Source organism: Schistocerca piceifrons, chromosome 4 (genome assembly GCF_021461385.2).
Source record: "Schistocerca piceifrons isolate TAMUIC-IGC-003096 chromosome 4, iqSchPice1.1, whole genome shotgun sequence".
Taxonomy (NCBI): Eukaryota; Metazoa; Arthropoda; class Insecta; order Orthoptera; family Acrididae; genus Schistocerca; species Schistocerca piceifrons.
The window spans coordinates 325,070,511-325,085,994 of NC_060141.1; the positions used below are offsets into that span (position 1 = coordinate 325,070,511).

At 40.3% G+C, this 15,484-nt stretch overlaps 1 protein-coding gene across 2 annotated transcripts in view; it reads right to left on the reverse strand.

Annotated features, from left to right (window-relative positions):
* LOC124795290 (balbiani ring protein 3-like) overlaps positions 1 to 15,484 on the reverse strand; it is a 259,410-nt gene that overhangs the window by 93,848 nt on the left and 150,078 nt on the right. For both annotated transcript variants that reach the window (XM_047259248.1, XM_047259249.1), the window contains one exon: positions 1,404 to 1,589. In XM_047259248.1, the coding sequence (XP_047115204.1) occupies positions 1,404 to 1,589 (186 nt within the window). The remainder of the gene's footprint in view (positions 1 to 1,403; positions 1,590 to 15,484) is intronic.

Here is a 15,484-nt window from a genome sequence, read left to right on the forward strand (position 1 = left end):
CCCCAATGAACAGACATCTACTTCTCCTAAGTGTTGGACAGTGAAAGCTCAGTTGTCAACAGCACAATCGCTGTGTGGTCTGGGTCTACCACTGTACAGGTACCTTATGATCTCCGCATGGACTAGCTACTGGGTAGTGTGTGACCTATCCTGCATAGCCTGCACATCTGTAAAAATTCTGAAGAAGGTCAAGGTCAAATCCAGAAGTGAGGACTGAATAAATTAACTGAAATATGTGGTTTAAAATCAGAGGACAAAGTGGAAGAAACTACTATCAGCATCCTATAAGTGGGTTGGGTTGTCAGATGGAATCCATTTTAGAGAACACATTGGAGAAAATATATACTCACTAAGTACAGCTGCAGCACAAAAGAGAAAGAATTACTACAAAAGCTCGCAACAAGTGTACTCATGTTTTGATTTGAGGCCCCGGGGGAAGTGAACCAGTTCAAAACTGGTTACTGATGTTCATGATGTGGGTATAGACAAATTAATACAGCATTATGGTAAGTGTTGTATCAATGGAGGAAACTGCGTACAAAAATAGCCGAAGATGTTAAGAGTGAAATATGTAACATTTTTGACATATCTTCACTAGTTTTGTTTTTACTAAAAAGTGATCCTTACTTACAAACTAAAAGTACGACTAAACTCCATCAATGGGCCCAGGTGGGCTCCATTGGTACTGATCAATCGCATAATCACCCTCTGCTAATGGTATCATTTGGCGCGGTGCAGAAGGGCATGGGCTCAGCGCACAGCTCTCCGAGCCGCTGTCAGTTTTTGTAACCTGGAGGCTCCAGGTCAAGTAGCTCCTCAATTGGCATCATGAGGCTGAATGTACCACATTCTAGTCTACCCACCATGGAAAAATGCCTAGCAGTATCAGGAATCGAACCCAGGTCCTCTGCATGGCAATCAGCCATGCTTATCACTCGGCTACAGAGGAGGACCCTTACTTACAAACAATCTTCATAAACATCAACAATTACAAAGATAAATCTGTAACTAAGGTGTTGACATTCCTTTTAAAAGTCTTGATAACTAAACCATTCTCAAAATTTGTTACAAAATCTGTTTTCACTAGATGTATCGGAGAACAGCAGAAAAAAATGTAATACATGGTTACAAAAGGCAAAATTATCAGCCATTTCATCTGATGTCACACAGCTCCTTTTCTGCTGCTTATGATCAAGAATTTGTAATTGGAATCCCTACATCATGACACAAGAGGTCATTGAAGTTTATGCACTTAATCTACATACCAATAATGCCACTTGATCAGAAACTTTCCTAATGACTATGATTTCTATGAAATAGTTAAATTGTTAATTAGTTCTGAGTATTAATTGCTATTACTGGACAAAATACTGTAGCACTCGTGACAGAGGTTTGTTACTTACATTTTGGTATAGGGGGGCAAGGTGGTGTGGAACATGTAGCTTCTTCTAGTTCACACATCAGAGAACCAGGACACTTGAGCTCTATGCACGGGTCATAGCATTCACACTTTGGGCATCCAGACTCATCCATTACAAAACCATGAGGACAAAGCATGCGACAGGTTGGCCCTGCACATGGCTTTGGATCTGCAAAAAAGTTAAGGTTAATTGCTGAAGAAATATATACCTCCTTTGGTGATTTGTGGTTACTCAACACTAAAAAAGATTTTACACTCCACAATTATGTACACGGTGGATCTCTTGACTAATTTATTTTGGAAACTGGGAAGAATCACTTAGTTAACAGCCTCTAGTGAAACAAATAGGAATCACACAGATATACAACAACAAAAAATCTGCAGTCTTACTTTAAGGCCATAATTCAGAATATTAAGTGCAACAGGCTTATTTTACTCTCTTACTTTCAAATGTGGCAATACAGTTATTTTTTAAATTTTGAACTAACAACAATTACATTCTGCAGTAATACTGAACAAGACCGTACTGTTATAATTAAAGACTGTACCAGGGCTTAAATAAAATTACTTTATGATTGACAGATTGCAGCAGAAGTGACTTTTGCTGGCAAGTAGCCAGCCAAACTGACAAGGCTCTACATGTTCCTACAAACCAAAAACACAGTGAGCACGTGGCACTTGAGCAAGTACAATGATTAGCTGGCACCACCCAGATGTTAAAATAATTCATCACCACAATGAGAGTCTAGCCAAAAATGAGATTATTCTTGCTGAATAAATAGACATTTTAAGTATTAGAGTTATCACTGATCCGAGATGTGAAATATTAAGTGACTGTTTAACAGATGAAGATTTTCACCCACTAAAATGTCTATAAACTGCCTGATACAAAAAGAAAGTAACCCAAAGAAAAGTGAGATTTCAATGTAAATTCATATACATACATCACTTTTGTGTACAGTTAACATTGAACAAAAGAGGAATTGCAACATATGGGAAAGTTGGACACAAAGTGGTTCAGAAACTAAAACCGTGTGCTTGTGAGTTGTTACTGCAGACTACTACTCTGTAATTGTAACAGTCTATAGATCCCCTCTTTCATCTATTTATGATAAATCTAGATACATTGTTCAGGCACCTGTTAGACAAGAAATAGTTAATAGTTTGTGGAGATTTCTCTGTAGATTTCTTAAAAGATACTGGCAGGAAAAATGAATTGGAATCAATTTGAGTGCTTCAATCTAATTTCAGTAGTCAATTTTCCAACTCACATGCAGCAAGATAGTAGGGCACTGATAACTTTTTTACAAACAATGCTCAGGAGGAAAAATTAATGTTACCTAATTGTTGATAACCCAAACAGCAAGGTCATCAATCCCATCGGATGAGGGAAGGGTGGGGAAGGAAATAAGCCATGCCCTTTCAAAGGAACCATCCCAGTATTTGCTTGAAGCAATTTAGAGAAACCACAGGAAACCAGAGGAAACAAACAATTTACCACATTACAACACTGAGGCCGGTTCATATAAAGCAGTGAGGCTAACTACTGAAAACAGAATAAATGTTTTAAGACTGTGTTAAAAGAGTTGGTATGAAATGAGTTATATATAGAAAGAGATGTGTGGTATATGTAGGGCTGGGCCCCTGCGTATCAGCCACCACACTCACAGATATGTTCCATGAGGCAGCATGGTCACTGCTTTTCCTTGGGAGGTTGTTTGTCAACAGAAGATTCACTAGGCTGTTTACTGTGAAGTCTCCTGCAGCCACCACAGAGGCTGGTAGTGCAAGACGCACTGATATATGGTGTGGAGGTCACGGTAATAAGTGTTGCAGTCACATGCAACTATCTGTATCCACGTAATCACATGTCCACATGACACCATGCATGTATCCTTCCACTGATGAGTGTTTAGGTCACCTCTCAGCCCCTCAACACCTATTTCAGCTCTGGGCTCCAGACAGGCTGTCAACTGCCTTAAATCTACACTTCAGACAACAAGGCCTGCCACTGCTGTTACCTATCAGATAGTGCCATCTCACACCTTTGACAGGGTCATCAACTGCTGGACATCAGTTAGCCACACCTGCATTGGGAGCTGTCTCTTGACAGCCTACGAGCTTAAAGCCTTGTGGTACAATGTCGCTGATCAACTCTGGTACCTCCTGGCTCACCACCACTTCTGGAAAATGCAGACCTGCCATAGAGGGGTACGCCATCAAATTGGGGTTTTCAGTTGTACCCAAGAGTGCACCTGCGTTGTAATGAGTTTAGTTAATGATTAATAAACAAAGAGTTGTTATTGCAATGTGTGAATTCAGAATCTTATCAGTCACACCACTTAGATAAGGATATTTCAGTGGTGATGAGGATTATGGTGTCATGTTACAGTGTTCTTCTGTCATGTGCCATATACTATAGAGGCGAGGAGACTGACTCTCCCAAATGTTACACTCAAAGTTCATTAGGATACTCAGAATAGTGCCTCCTTAAGATTTGCCCTCTCCAATGCCAGCTACGGTGCCAGCTCCTGGTCTCGCCTGTTATCAGACCACTGCCCTCCTTTGTGCTGAGCCCGACGCTCCCGTGCCATGACGGGACATTTTGCCCGGACAATGCTGCCATGGGCTGTCTTCATCCTGAGGGTGGCAAGTGCTTGGACAGGACATGGATGACAAGGCCACTTCTTTGTGTGTGTTTCAGTGTTTCCTGATGTGTCTTTTAATGTTTTTGCTGGAGCACAGTTTTAATTTTTTTGGAACTGATCATAGGTTTTTCAAGCAAACGCATTTTCACTTGCGTTCTAGTTGGCTTGATGGGGGCCAGCATATTCACATTTATTGTGTTGTGACAGTCTGTATTCAAATACTACAAGAGTGCTAGTTTGTCTACCCATGTACTGGACATGAACAATTCAATTCTTGGTTTCCATAACTGTGTTCGATTGCATGTTTATCTCGATATTGGTAGGCTTGCGTTGCAATTAGTGTTCCTCTTTTCTCAGTAGATGCAAGTTACTAGCAGTATTTCAGTGGCATATTCCTCATTCCTCTGTATATATGTAGGTTGTAGTTCTTTGCAGCATTTCTTGTTTGAGATTTCTGTTCACTCACAGGAGCCGTTGTTGCCTCAGGCCCTTCCATTCCACGTTTGGGCAATTTACAGATCTCCTATGGAGCACCTCTCTGTTCACTCAGGTTCTACAGTCTTTCTCACAGTCTTCTGAGTGGATGTGATCAGGCCCAGCATTCGAACAGGGTGTCCAGAAGTTTGCTTATAACAAGCTGGGCCATCTTCCAACGAGTTTGATGCAATCTTGTCATACCATGCGACACTCCATTTATGGTTTACAGAGGTCCCTCATAGAAGATCCTCTAGTATTATCCCAGCCACTAACATGCCGCCCTCTCACACCAACCACTTATCATTGGCCCTTCAGACTCAGCCCAGTCACTGCTGGCCTGGTTGACTGGCCCTCCTTTTGTCACCAGCCCTGCCAATGCTGATACCCACTCTCTCACTGACCCTACCACAGCTGGCCATCTTGTCATTGCTGGCCCTTTTGTAACTGGCCCTTGTAATGATGTTTCCAGTTTGTCACCATTACCAGCTCTGTGGTTGCACCAGCAACTGGCTTAACTGTCGCTGCTGGCACCAACACAGCCATCCGTGCAGCTACTTCTGTAGTCAGCACCAGACCTGTTGCAGCCAGCTATCTTTGTGTTGTTCCCAGTCACTGCCACCTCAGCCGCCGCTGCCTCCTCTGCTGCAACCAGCCTAGCTGTGTCCACTGGCACCACCAATTCCATCACAAGTTCCTCTGGGCCTTGGGTTCCAACTTCTTGTAAACTCTGCCACCAGTCCGGCCTATTTCCAGCCTTACCAATCACCACCTACAGCATCCACTTTTTGTCGTTCCCCTATGCACATGTGGCATGCTTCTTTCAATCTGATCAATTTTTTTGTGTTCATTAACTGATCGTGCTGTTGATTCATATCAGACTGCACTGGTTGGTGCCCTGGCACTTCCTCCTTTGGGTGCAGTGCTTATCTGAAATGGTTGCACCATCTCTCCTGAAGGGCAGAATGTAATACACGGAGGGCTTGACCCTTGTATATTTGGCCACCACACTCATGGATACACTTCACTGGCCAGCACAGCACTTACTTTACCCTGAGAGGTTCTTTGTCAACAGAAGATACACTGGGCTGTTTACTGTCTAGCCTCCCATAGTTGCCACAGTGTCTGGGGGTGCAAGCTTTGTCAATATGAGGCACACAGGTCGCAGTAATCAGCACTGAAGTCCCAGGCCCCTATTTACATCTACACGGTTGTCTCTCCATGTGACACCATGCATGTTCCTCCACTGATGGGTACTTAGGCTGCTGCTCAGCCCTCAGTACCACATTCCACATCGAGCTCCAGACTGACCATCAGCTGTCTCACATCTGTGTCTGCTGCTACTGCTACCCATCAGACAGTATTGTCTCAGGTGCTGGACATCCATCAGCCACTTCCACACCTGAGTTCACAGCCTCATGGCACAGAGCCACTTATCATCCAGGGTATCTCCTGGCTGATTGCCACTCCCAACAACTGTGGAAGCTGCCATAGCGGGCACCCACTGCACTACGTCAAGGATGGCTTTTTACTTGTACTCAAATGTGTGCCTTCTTGGTTTGAAGTTGTATGGAATTTAGTTTATGGTTAATAATTAAAGAGTTGTTACTGGAACATATGAATTCAATCTCTACCAGGCAACCCCTCGAGAAATGATACTTCAAGATGCTAGTGTCAAATTCAGTTTATTCCAAAGTAAATGCGTCAATATTTAAAAGTAGCTTATTACCTAAAAAGATATCCAGAAAATCAAAAGAAAGGGCAAGCCACAGATAAATAATGGAATTAAAATAATCACATGTAAGAGGAAGACAGAAATTTATAAAAAGGCAAGAATAAGTCAGGATCCAATGTCGTTGTTGTGGTCTTCAGTCCAGAGACTGGTTTGATGCAGCTCTCCATGCTACTCTATCCTGTGCAAGCTTCTTCATCTCCCAGTACCTACTGCAACCTACATCCTTCTGAGTCTGCTTAGTGTATTCATCTCTTGGTCTCCCTCTATGATTTTTACCCTCCACACTGCCCTCCAATACTAAATTGGTGATTCCTTGATGCCTCAGAACATGTCCTACCAACCAATCCCTTCTTCTAGTCAGGTTGTGCCACAAATTTCTCTTCTCCCCAATTCTATTCAGTACCTCCTCATTACTTATGTGATCTACCCATCTAATCTTCAGCATTCTTCTGTAGCACCACATTTCGAAAGCTTCTATTCTCTTCTCGTCCAAACTATTAATCATCCATGTTTCCCTTCCATACATGGCTACACTCCATACAAATACTTTCAAAAACGACTTCCTGACACTTAAATCTATACTTGATGCTAACAAATTTCTCTTATTCAGAAATACTTTTCTTTCCATTGCCAGTCTACATTTTATATCCTCTCTACTGCGACAATCATCAGTTATTTTGCTCCCCAAATAGCAAAACTCATCTACTACTTTAAGTGTCTCATTTCCTAATTAATTCCTCAGCATCACCGAATTGAATTACAATGTCATTGGCAAACCTCAAAGTTTTTATTTCTTCTCCATGGATTTTAATTCTTACTCCAAATTTTTCTTTTGTTTCCTTTACTGCCTGTTCAATATACAGATTGAATAGCATCGGGGAGAGGCTAGAACCCTGTCTCAATCCCTTCCTAACCACTGCTTCCCTTTCATGTCCCTCGACTCTTATAACTGCCATCTGGTTTCTGTGCAAATTGTAAATAGCCTTTTGCTCCCTGTATTTTACCCCTGCCACCTTCAGAATTTGAAAGCGAGTATTCCAGTCAACATTGTCAAAAGCTTTCTCTAAGTCTAAATATCCTAGAAACATAGGTTTGCCTTCCCTTAATCTATATTCTAAGATAAGTCATAGGGTCAGTATTGCCTCACGTGTTCCAACATTTCTATGGAATCCAAACTGATCTTCCCCGAGGTCCGCTTCTACCAGTTTCTTCATTCGTCTGTAAAGAATTTGCGTTAGTATTTTGCAGCCATGACTTATTAAACTGATAGTTCAGTAATTTTCACATCTGTCAGCACCTGCTTTCTTTGGGATTGGAATTATTATATTCTTCTTGCAGTCTGAAGGTATTTCACCTGTCTCATACACCTTGCTCACCAGATGGTAGTTTTGTCAGGAATGGCTCTCCCACGGCTATCAGTAGTTCTAATGGAATGTTGTCTATTCCTGGGGCTTTTATTCATTATTAAACCTACTCCTGCAGTACGCCTATTTGATTTTGTATTTATAACCCTGTATTCACCTGACCAGAAGTCTTGTTCCTCCTGCCACCGAACTTCACTAATTCCCACTATAACTTTAACCTATCCATTTCCCTTTTTAAATTTTCTAACCTGCCTGCCCGATTAAAGGATCTGACATTCCACACATCCAACACATATAATGCCAGTTTTCTTTCTCCTGATAACGATGTCCTCCTGAGTAGTCCTCGCCCAGAGATCCAAATGGGGGACTATTTTACCTCCAGAATATTTTACTTTTTTACCTCTGGAATATTTTACCAAGAGGACACCATCATCATTTAACCATACAGTAAAGCTGCATGCCCTCGGGAAAAATTACGGCTGTAGTTTCCCCTTGCTTTCAGCTGTTTGCAGTATCAGCACAGCAAGGCCGTTTTGGTTAATGTTACAAGGCCAGATCAGTCAATCATCCAGACTGTTGCCCCTGCAACTACTGAAAAGGCTGCTGCCCCTCTTAAGGAACCACACATTTATCTGGCATCTCAACAGATACCCTTCCATTGAGGTTACACCTATGGTACGGCTATCTTTATCACTGAGGCATGCAAGCCTCCCCACCAACGGCAAGGTCCATGGATCATGGGGAGGGGGGGGGGGGAGATCCAATATTACTTGCATACTACGAAACTTAAAATATTTTATGGAGTCATTAAAATGTCAAGAAGTAGGCAAAGATTACAGCTACAAAGGATACTGTCAAACAACAGATAGGACTGCCAGTCAGTGTACAAGATACCATAACGAATTAAACTAAATGACAATGTTTTGACTGATAATTCACAATCTGTGAGTACTTTTTGCAACTACTTTCCAAATTTAAGAGCAAAATTAGAATTAAATGATTCAGTTAAAAAAGCAAGAAAGAGAATACATTAAAAATGTCATTCCATAAAACTTTATGCTACAAGAACCAGCACTAACATCCTTCTCTGAAATTAACAGAATTATAAAAACTCTATTTCAATGTCCTTCCACTTAACAGTCAGCAAACAGAATTTATACTTTTTGCAGTGAGTAATAGTGTTTCAATAAATCCCATTACAGAGAAAGCCATTCAAGAGAGTGTCATTGATATTTTTCAAAGAATTATTAAATATGTCTCTGAAAAGTGACTATCTCTTAATTCTGATAAAATGCACTAATTCATCTTTGTACAACCAACATAGTTATACCAACAAATGATGTAGCACATCATGACCTGGAGTTAGTAAATAGGGTAGAATGCTCCAAATTTTTGGGTGTACACATTGATGAGAACCTGAAGTGGAAGAAATATATTACTGAGCTTCTGAAACAGTTAAATTCAGCTGCTTTTGGTCTTTGCTAGTCTTATAAATAAATGAATTAAGCCTTGACATATTATGCAGATTTTGTTCAATAATGTCTTACTGAATAATTTTCTGGGATAACTCATCAATTAGAAACCAAATACTGACCACACAAATGCAAGCAGTAGGAATAATATGTGGTGTTCACATGCCTTGTCATGTAGGAGTTTGGTGTTTTAACTGCATCATCACAATACAAATATATGCTAAAAAATTCATCATAAATGACCCATCACAATTTGATAAGAACAGTGACAGCAAAACCTACAATACTACAAGAAAAAAATGTCCATTGTTACCCATTATTAAATGGCCAAGGACAGAGTTCAATATATAGCACAAAAATGTTTGATAATTTTCCAAATAACATAAAATGTCTGACGCAGGTAGTGAAGGAAGTTCTAAATCTCACTAAAATCCTTTCTTCTGAACAACTACTTCCATTCCACAGACGAATTTGTTTAAAAACTAGAAGCTTGTCTTAAGAAAAAAACACTTGTTCTTAAAAGTGTCGTTGCATGAGTAAGACTAAAAAATAATGTGTTTACTAGTATTAACACTAATCATGTATACATCTCTAGTATACTGACTTGTTCCACAGCACTCCAATCAAATACTCATTCAAATGATCTATGGAATGTATAACTAACTAACTATACAGATGACACACACACACACACACACACACACACACACACACACACACACACACACACACACACATCCATCCGCACATACACAGACACAAGCAGACATTTGTAAATAACTAACTAACTATACACTATCAGCGAGTACGTAAATCAGTAGAGTTGCAATTCTCTGTGACAGGTAGAATAGCCACTAGAGCGGTCAGTGTTGCTGTCAGTCCTGGTAGGGAATGTAACGGCCATGAACAGTGTCAGATATTCTATGATCTCTGTGAAAGACTCTGAGATGCCATGTATTCATATGAGACAGCTTTATCAGCACCTCACAGAGTTTGGAGGAGCCTCTTTGTGGGTCTCAATTTTGCTGGCTGGATGAATCATGCAATAACCACATCTGTGAGGCATTAAGATGTTAACGGTGGCCCAATGTTGGACTGCAAGGAACATGAGAACAGTCATACTCATCATCATGTCATGGTTCCTGTGTCCACCACATCTGACCACCACAATGGAAGATCACTGTACTGTGCACCAAGCACATAGCAACCCTTTCACATCTGCACTCGACATCCGAGAACGAATAATAGACTCCGTGCTACATTCTGTGTCATCCCACACTACTGGTCAAAGACTAGCAGCACCTGGACAAGGGAATTACTGTACCATGCATAGGCTGCCATTAACACCACATTACAAACAGCTGTATTTGAATTGGAGCTCTGACAAGGAAGAATGGACTGCTGTTGAATAGTGTTACATTGTGTTCAGCGATGAATGATTGTTCCACACTATCCCGGATGACCATCATCAATGAGTATAGCAGTGATCTAGGGAAACGTCTCATTCTTCCAATGTTTTGAAGAGGCACTGTGGTGTTACTCCTGGCCTAGTGGGGTAGAGAGACAATGGATGTGACTTCAGATTATGGCTGGTAGTGATTAACAGAACTCTGACATGGAACGTAACAGACACCCTGCATTCTCATGTGCTATCTCTCATGCGACAGTATTGTGATGTCATTTTTCAACAGGACAATATTGTCCATACATGGCACGTGTCTATGAACTGTCTGGGTGATGCTAAGCTAGTCCTATGGCCAGCAAGGTCCCCACGTCTGTTCCTGGCAGAAAATGTGAGATTAGCATGGGTATCAACTCCATTGCCAGTACCCAGGATATCAGTTGTGGGCCAGTATGCCTCAGGAGAGGATACTATGTTTTATGATACCTTTTTCCACTGAATTAATGCATACATACAGGCTGATAAGTGAGCTCATACTGCCAAGTTCTCTGTAGATTTGACTCAATTTTGTTATCGCTGAAACAACACTGCATACCCACTCAACCTGTGAGGTTTCATTTCATTTGCTCCTCCCCTTCTGAGAGCTCCACTTTTTTGTCAAGCCCTGCCCATTTTACCTCCTAGATGTGCAAAATTTTCATGTTCTTCAGGCTTATTGCGTGTATGAGACTGTCAATATATGTACTATTTTTCAAATCAAATCATATCTTTATTGCCACATGACACGATTCATATACACAAACTCAGGTGAGTCATCAATTGTGAGACAGCTAACACACTACTGAAATTAATCTAAATTTGTGACATACTGGCATTTTGTTTTACACCTGCAGGTATCTGATATTATGATTCAGAAGACTTTGTCAACTGGATAAAATTTGATATAAATACAAAAAGGTGCCACTCTCCCCCACAGATACAGTTATTTACAGATTACGCACAGGAATAACACAAGAAATCTTCTATGCTATAACAGCATCTACTTTCCAGGAGTTTTTCCAGGATGGGTTCAGTATTTTTGACATATTGACGCCGAGTTTGCACTCCATTGTATTATTTGCAAATTTCATACTCTCATAGTGTGGGGTTTTTCTAACTGTTACCTTTTATTTGATTGAGCCTGGTCTCATACTGGAGGGGAAAGTAATTGTACTGAACAAATCTCATGTTTCTTTTTGTCAATGTGAGCACTTGCTACTTATACAAGCTTGGAATGGTTTTTAGATTTAATTTTGCAAGTGGAGGTCTGCAATGCTGTTTCTTTATAAATTCCACGGAGGATAGCATTACATTTTTCTGTGATTTAACATTTGAATGTATTAGGTATTAGTTAAACCAGCTCCCCCCCATATATATATATATCTGCTTGTGTCTGTATGTGTGGATGGATATGTGCGTGTGTGCGAGTGTATACCTGTCCTTTTTTCCCCCTAAGGTAAGTCTTTCCGCTCCCGGGATTGGAATGACTCCTTACCCTCTCCCTTAAAACCCACTTCCTTTCGTCTTCCCCTCTCCTTCCCTCTTTCCTGATGAGGCAACAGTTTGTTGCGAAAGCTTAAATTTTGTGTGTATGTTTGTATGTCTATCGACCTTCCAGCGCTTTCGTTCGGTAAGTCACCTCATCTTTGTTTTTATATATAATTTTTCCCACGTGGAATGTTTCCTTGTATTTTATATATATATATATATATATATATATATATATATATATATATGACTGAAAGAGAGATTGAGATTCTTCGGTCAACTCACATGAAAATGTAGCTCTTTTTATGATATTCAGCTTTTAGCTTACTTCAGTTATACGGTGCATAGATAACTTTCATAGAATTTAATTTCAAACTATTATGTTTAACTGATATTTCTAGTTTCCCAAGCTTCTGCCTAATATGACTGATTAAGTCTTCATCAGTTTTGTAGCAGCTTATTACTGTTGAATCACCTGCATGTATGATGATGGCAGACTGAACCTGTCCTGGTTGGCCTATATCATTTATAAACAGTATTTGTAGAAGGAGCTTAAACACTTGGTTTTGGATATGAGCACAGGTGTTGCACTGGTGCTCTGCCATCATGGTCTGAGCATGAAATAATTTGCAGTTTTTTATGTGGTTTGATTTATGTTGTAATGTAACTTCATTTGTAGTTGTCTGCTACTGTACAGTACATTACTCACAACTCTTGTTATATATCATTATGTTTTGCCTGCTTACATAGATGACTTCAGTTTTGAGTTTACTGTTATTGTAGTGTTCAACAGAACCTCACATAGTGAGCATAATTCATTCCGGAATCTTACTCGCAGTGCGAAACACTAATTCAATGAAACAATTTATCCCATATAAATTATTGCAAAATATGATAATGCGTTCCATGCAGAAAAAGTAGCAAAAGTTTTATCTTATTCATGCCATTTATTCAAAGAAAATTATACATACAGTATTATGTACTTTATTATTCATGATACATAACTAATTCTTTTTTACTGGAAATCTGTCTGTCATCATTTGTTTCTGCCAATGCTTCAACACTTGGCAAAAATGCAACATAGCCTTATCATCAAGTAAATTTGTAGCATGCATAGCCACTGCTTTATTGGGATGATGATTTTCAAGGTACAGTGCAACCAATTGCCATGCTTTCAGCATTTCTCTTACATCACCAGAAGATTGCTGCTTTGCTGTTGCCACCTCCCCCTCCGCCTCATCCTCATCTGAAGAACTCCTTTCCACAAGTTCCTGCTGTGAAACACACTGCAACTCCATAAGCTCTTTGGTGGTCATTTCTAGGCTGTGATATTCCACAAGTTCATCAATATCACTGTTATCCACTTCTAGTCCCATGCTCTTGGCCAAATATATAATCTCATTGACTACAGGCTCCACAGGTACTGACTCAAATGCCTCAAAGGCACATTCAACAACACACTATGGCCAAAGCTTCTTCCAAGCAGAAGTGAGAGTTGTCTTGGTAAACCCTTCCCAAGCCTTTTTAATTAGCTTAATAAATGCCGAAGTGGTATTTCCAAAACTCTCTTAGAGTGAGATTGGTAGGTTCAGTCAACTCAAAGCAATGCTCGAAGAGTGCTTTAATGTAGAGCTTCAGAAAGTTAGAAATAATCTGCTGGTCCATACGCTGAATTGACGGAGTGGTGTTGGGAGGCAGAAATTGTATCTTGATGAATTGAAATCCTTCAAGGATGTGGTCTTGTAGGCTTGGAGAATGGGCAGGAGCACTGTCCATACCATGCAACACATGGAGTGGCAGATTCATCTCAAGCAATTATTTTTTCACCAATGGACCAAACATTTCATTGATCCAATCACAAAAAAGATCACATGTCACCAAAGCCATGTTGTTGGCCCTCAACATCACATTTAACCTGCTCTTCTGGGCTTTACACTTCTTGAGGGCTTGTGGAGTTTCTGAATGGTAAGTAAGCAGCGATTTAATTTCAAATCGCTGTCTGCATTGGCACAGAATAGCAGTGTGAGATGGTCTTTCACTGGCTTGTGAGTGGGCAATGCATTCTCCTCTTCTGTTATAAAGGTATGTTTCAACATCTTTTTCCAGAAAAGACCCACTTCGTCACATTTAAAAACCCGTTGTGGCAAGTAACCCTCAGAATCTACGTGCATCTGGAAGTTTCTGATGAAGTTCTCTGCTGCCTTTGTGTCGGAGCTGGCTGCTTCACCATCCCTCACAATGCTGTTGATGCCGGTCCTTCTCTTAAATTTTTTGAAGCACCCACAGCTTCCCTGAAATACTTCTTCGGCCACTGGGGATCCCGGTGTCTTCTTAATGAGGCCAGCAAAAATAATTTACACCCTCTCCGATGTTCTCGTTAATAGTGTCACCTTGCAATTGCTTTTCATTTATCCACGTAAGGAGCAAGCTTTTGGCATCCTCTTGAATACAAAACTGTTGTTCGGTTACCTCGATTACTCCCTTTGAACTATCTATCTCCTTAATCTTGTCCTTGTTCTTGAGGATAGTGCAAATAGTTGATGTAGACCGATAGTACATGTGCGCTAAATCAGCAACACCCACACCACATTTTCAATGATTTCACAGCTCATTTCTAAGATCATTTTCTTTCTCTTATGGTTGTCTTCCAGTGGCTTTATTTTGGGGACATTTCTACAAAGGTTATTAAAATTTGCACACAAAAATACACTGTGTGAACACAAGTTTAGAAATATGTATGATCACAAGCTGCACTAAAGTGGTAGCATAAAGAGCGCTGCAGCCAGACTGCATTATGTACTAAAGACATTGTTCATATGGCACTGCCGACAAAGAAAGGTGTTCATATTGTTAAATGTTTCCCTCACTGTGCACGAACGGCCGGTGACATCACACTAAATCATAATCACTCATTATGAAAAACATCATTCAATGAGTAATTTTTTTACTATTTGCTTTGCTCGTTATGCTAAATGTGCATTACACGAGGTGCTCATTAAGAGAGGTTCCACTGTATGTACATCAGCATGGTTCAGTACATTTTCTTTTCTCTTTTCCACCATCTGTCTGTAAAAGATGACTAATAATCCACAAATGGTGTGGCAGATATGACTTTCTGCTACAGTTCAGCAAGTGAAAGTAACCTGTGAGACCACGTCCCCTATGCTCAAAAATATCTACATGTGATGGGCTGTCTGACAATCTTTTCCAGCATCTGATGTGGATATAGGTTCTCTAGCACTCCAAAAGGTAATCATTCTGCACTCACGAGATGGGAGTCATCCTCTTATCTCAGTGGTAGTTCATGAATACTTGCTGTACTTCATAAAATGCACAGTTCCTTGTGTTCAGCTCTCACAAAGAATATGTTTCCAGAACAATGTTTATTGGACTTTTTACAGGCATTAACACTTCTCAAAATAATAGATTTTTTTAAACTGGT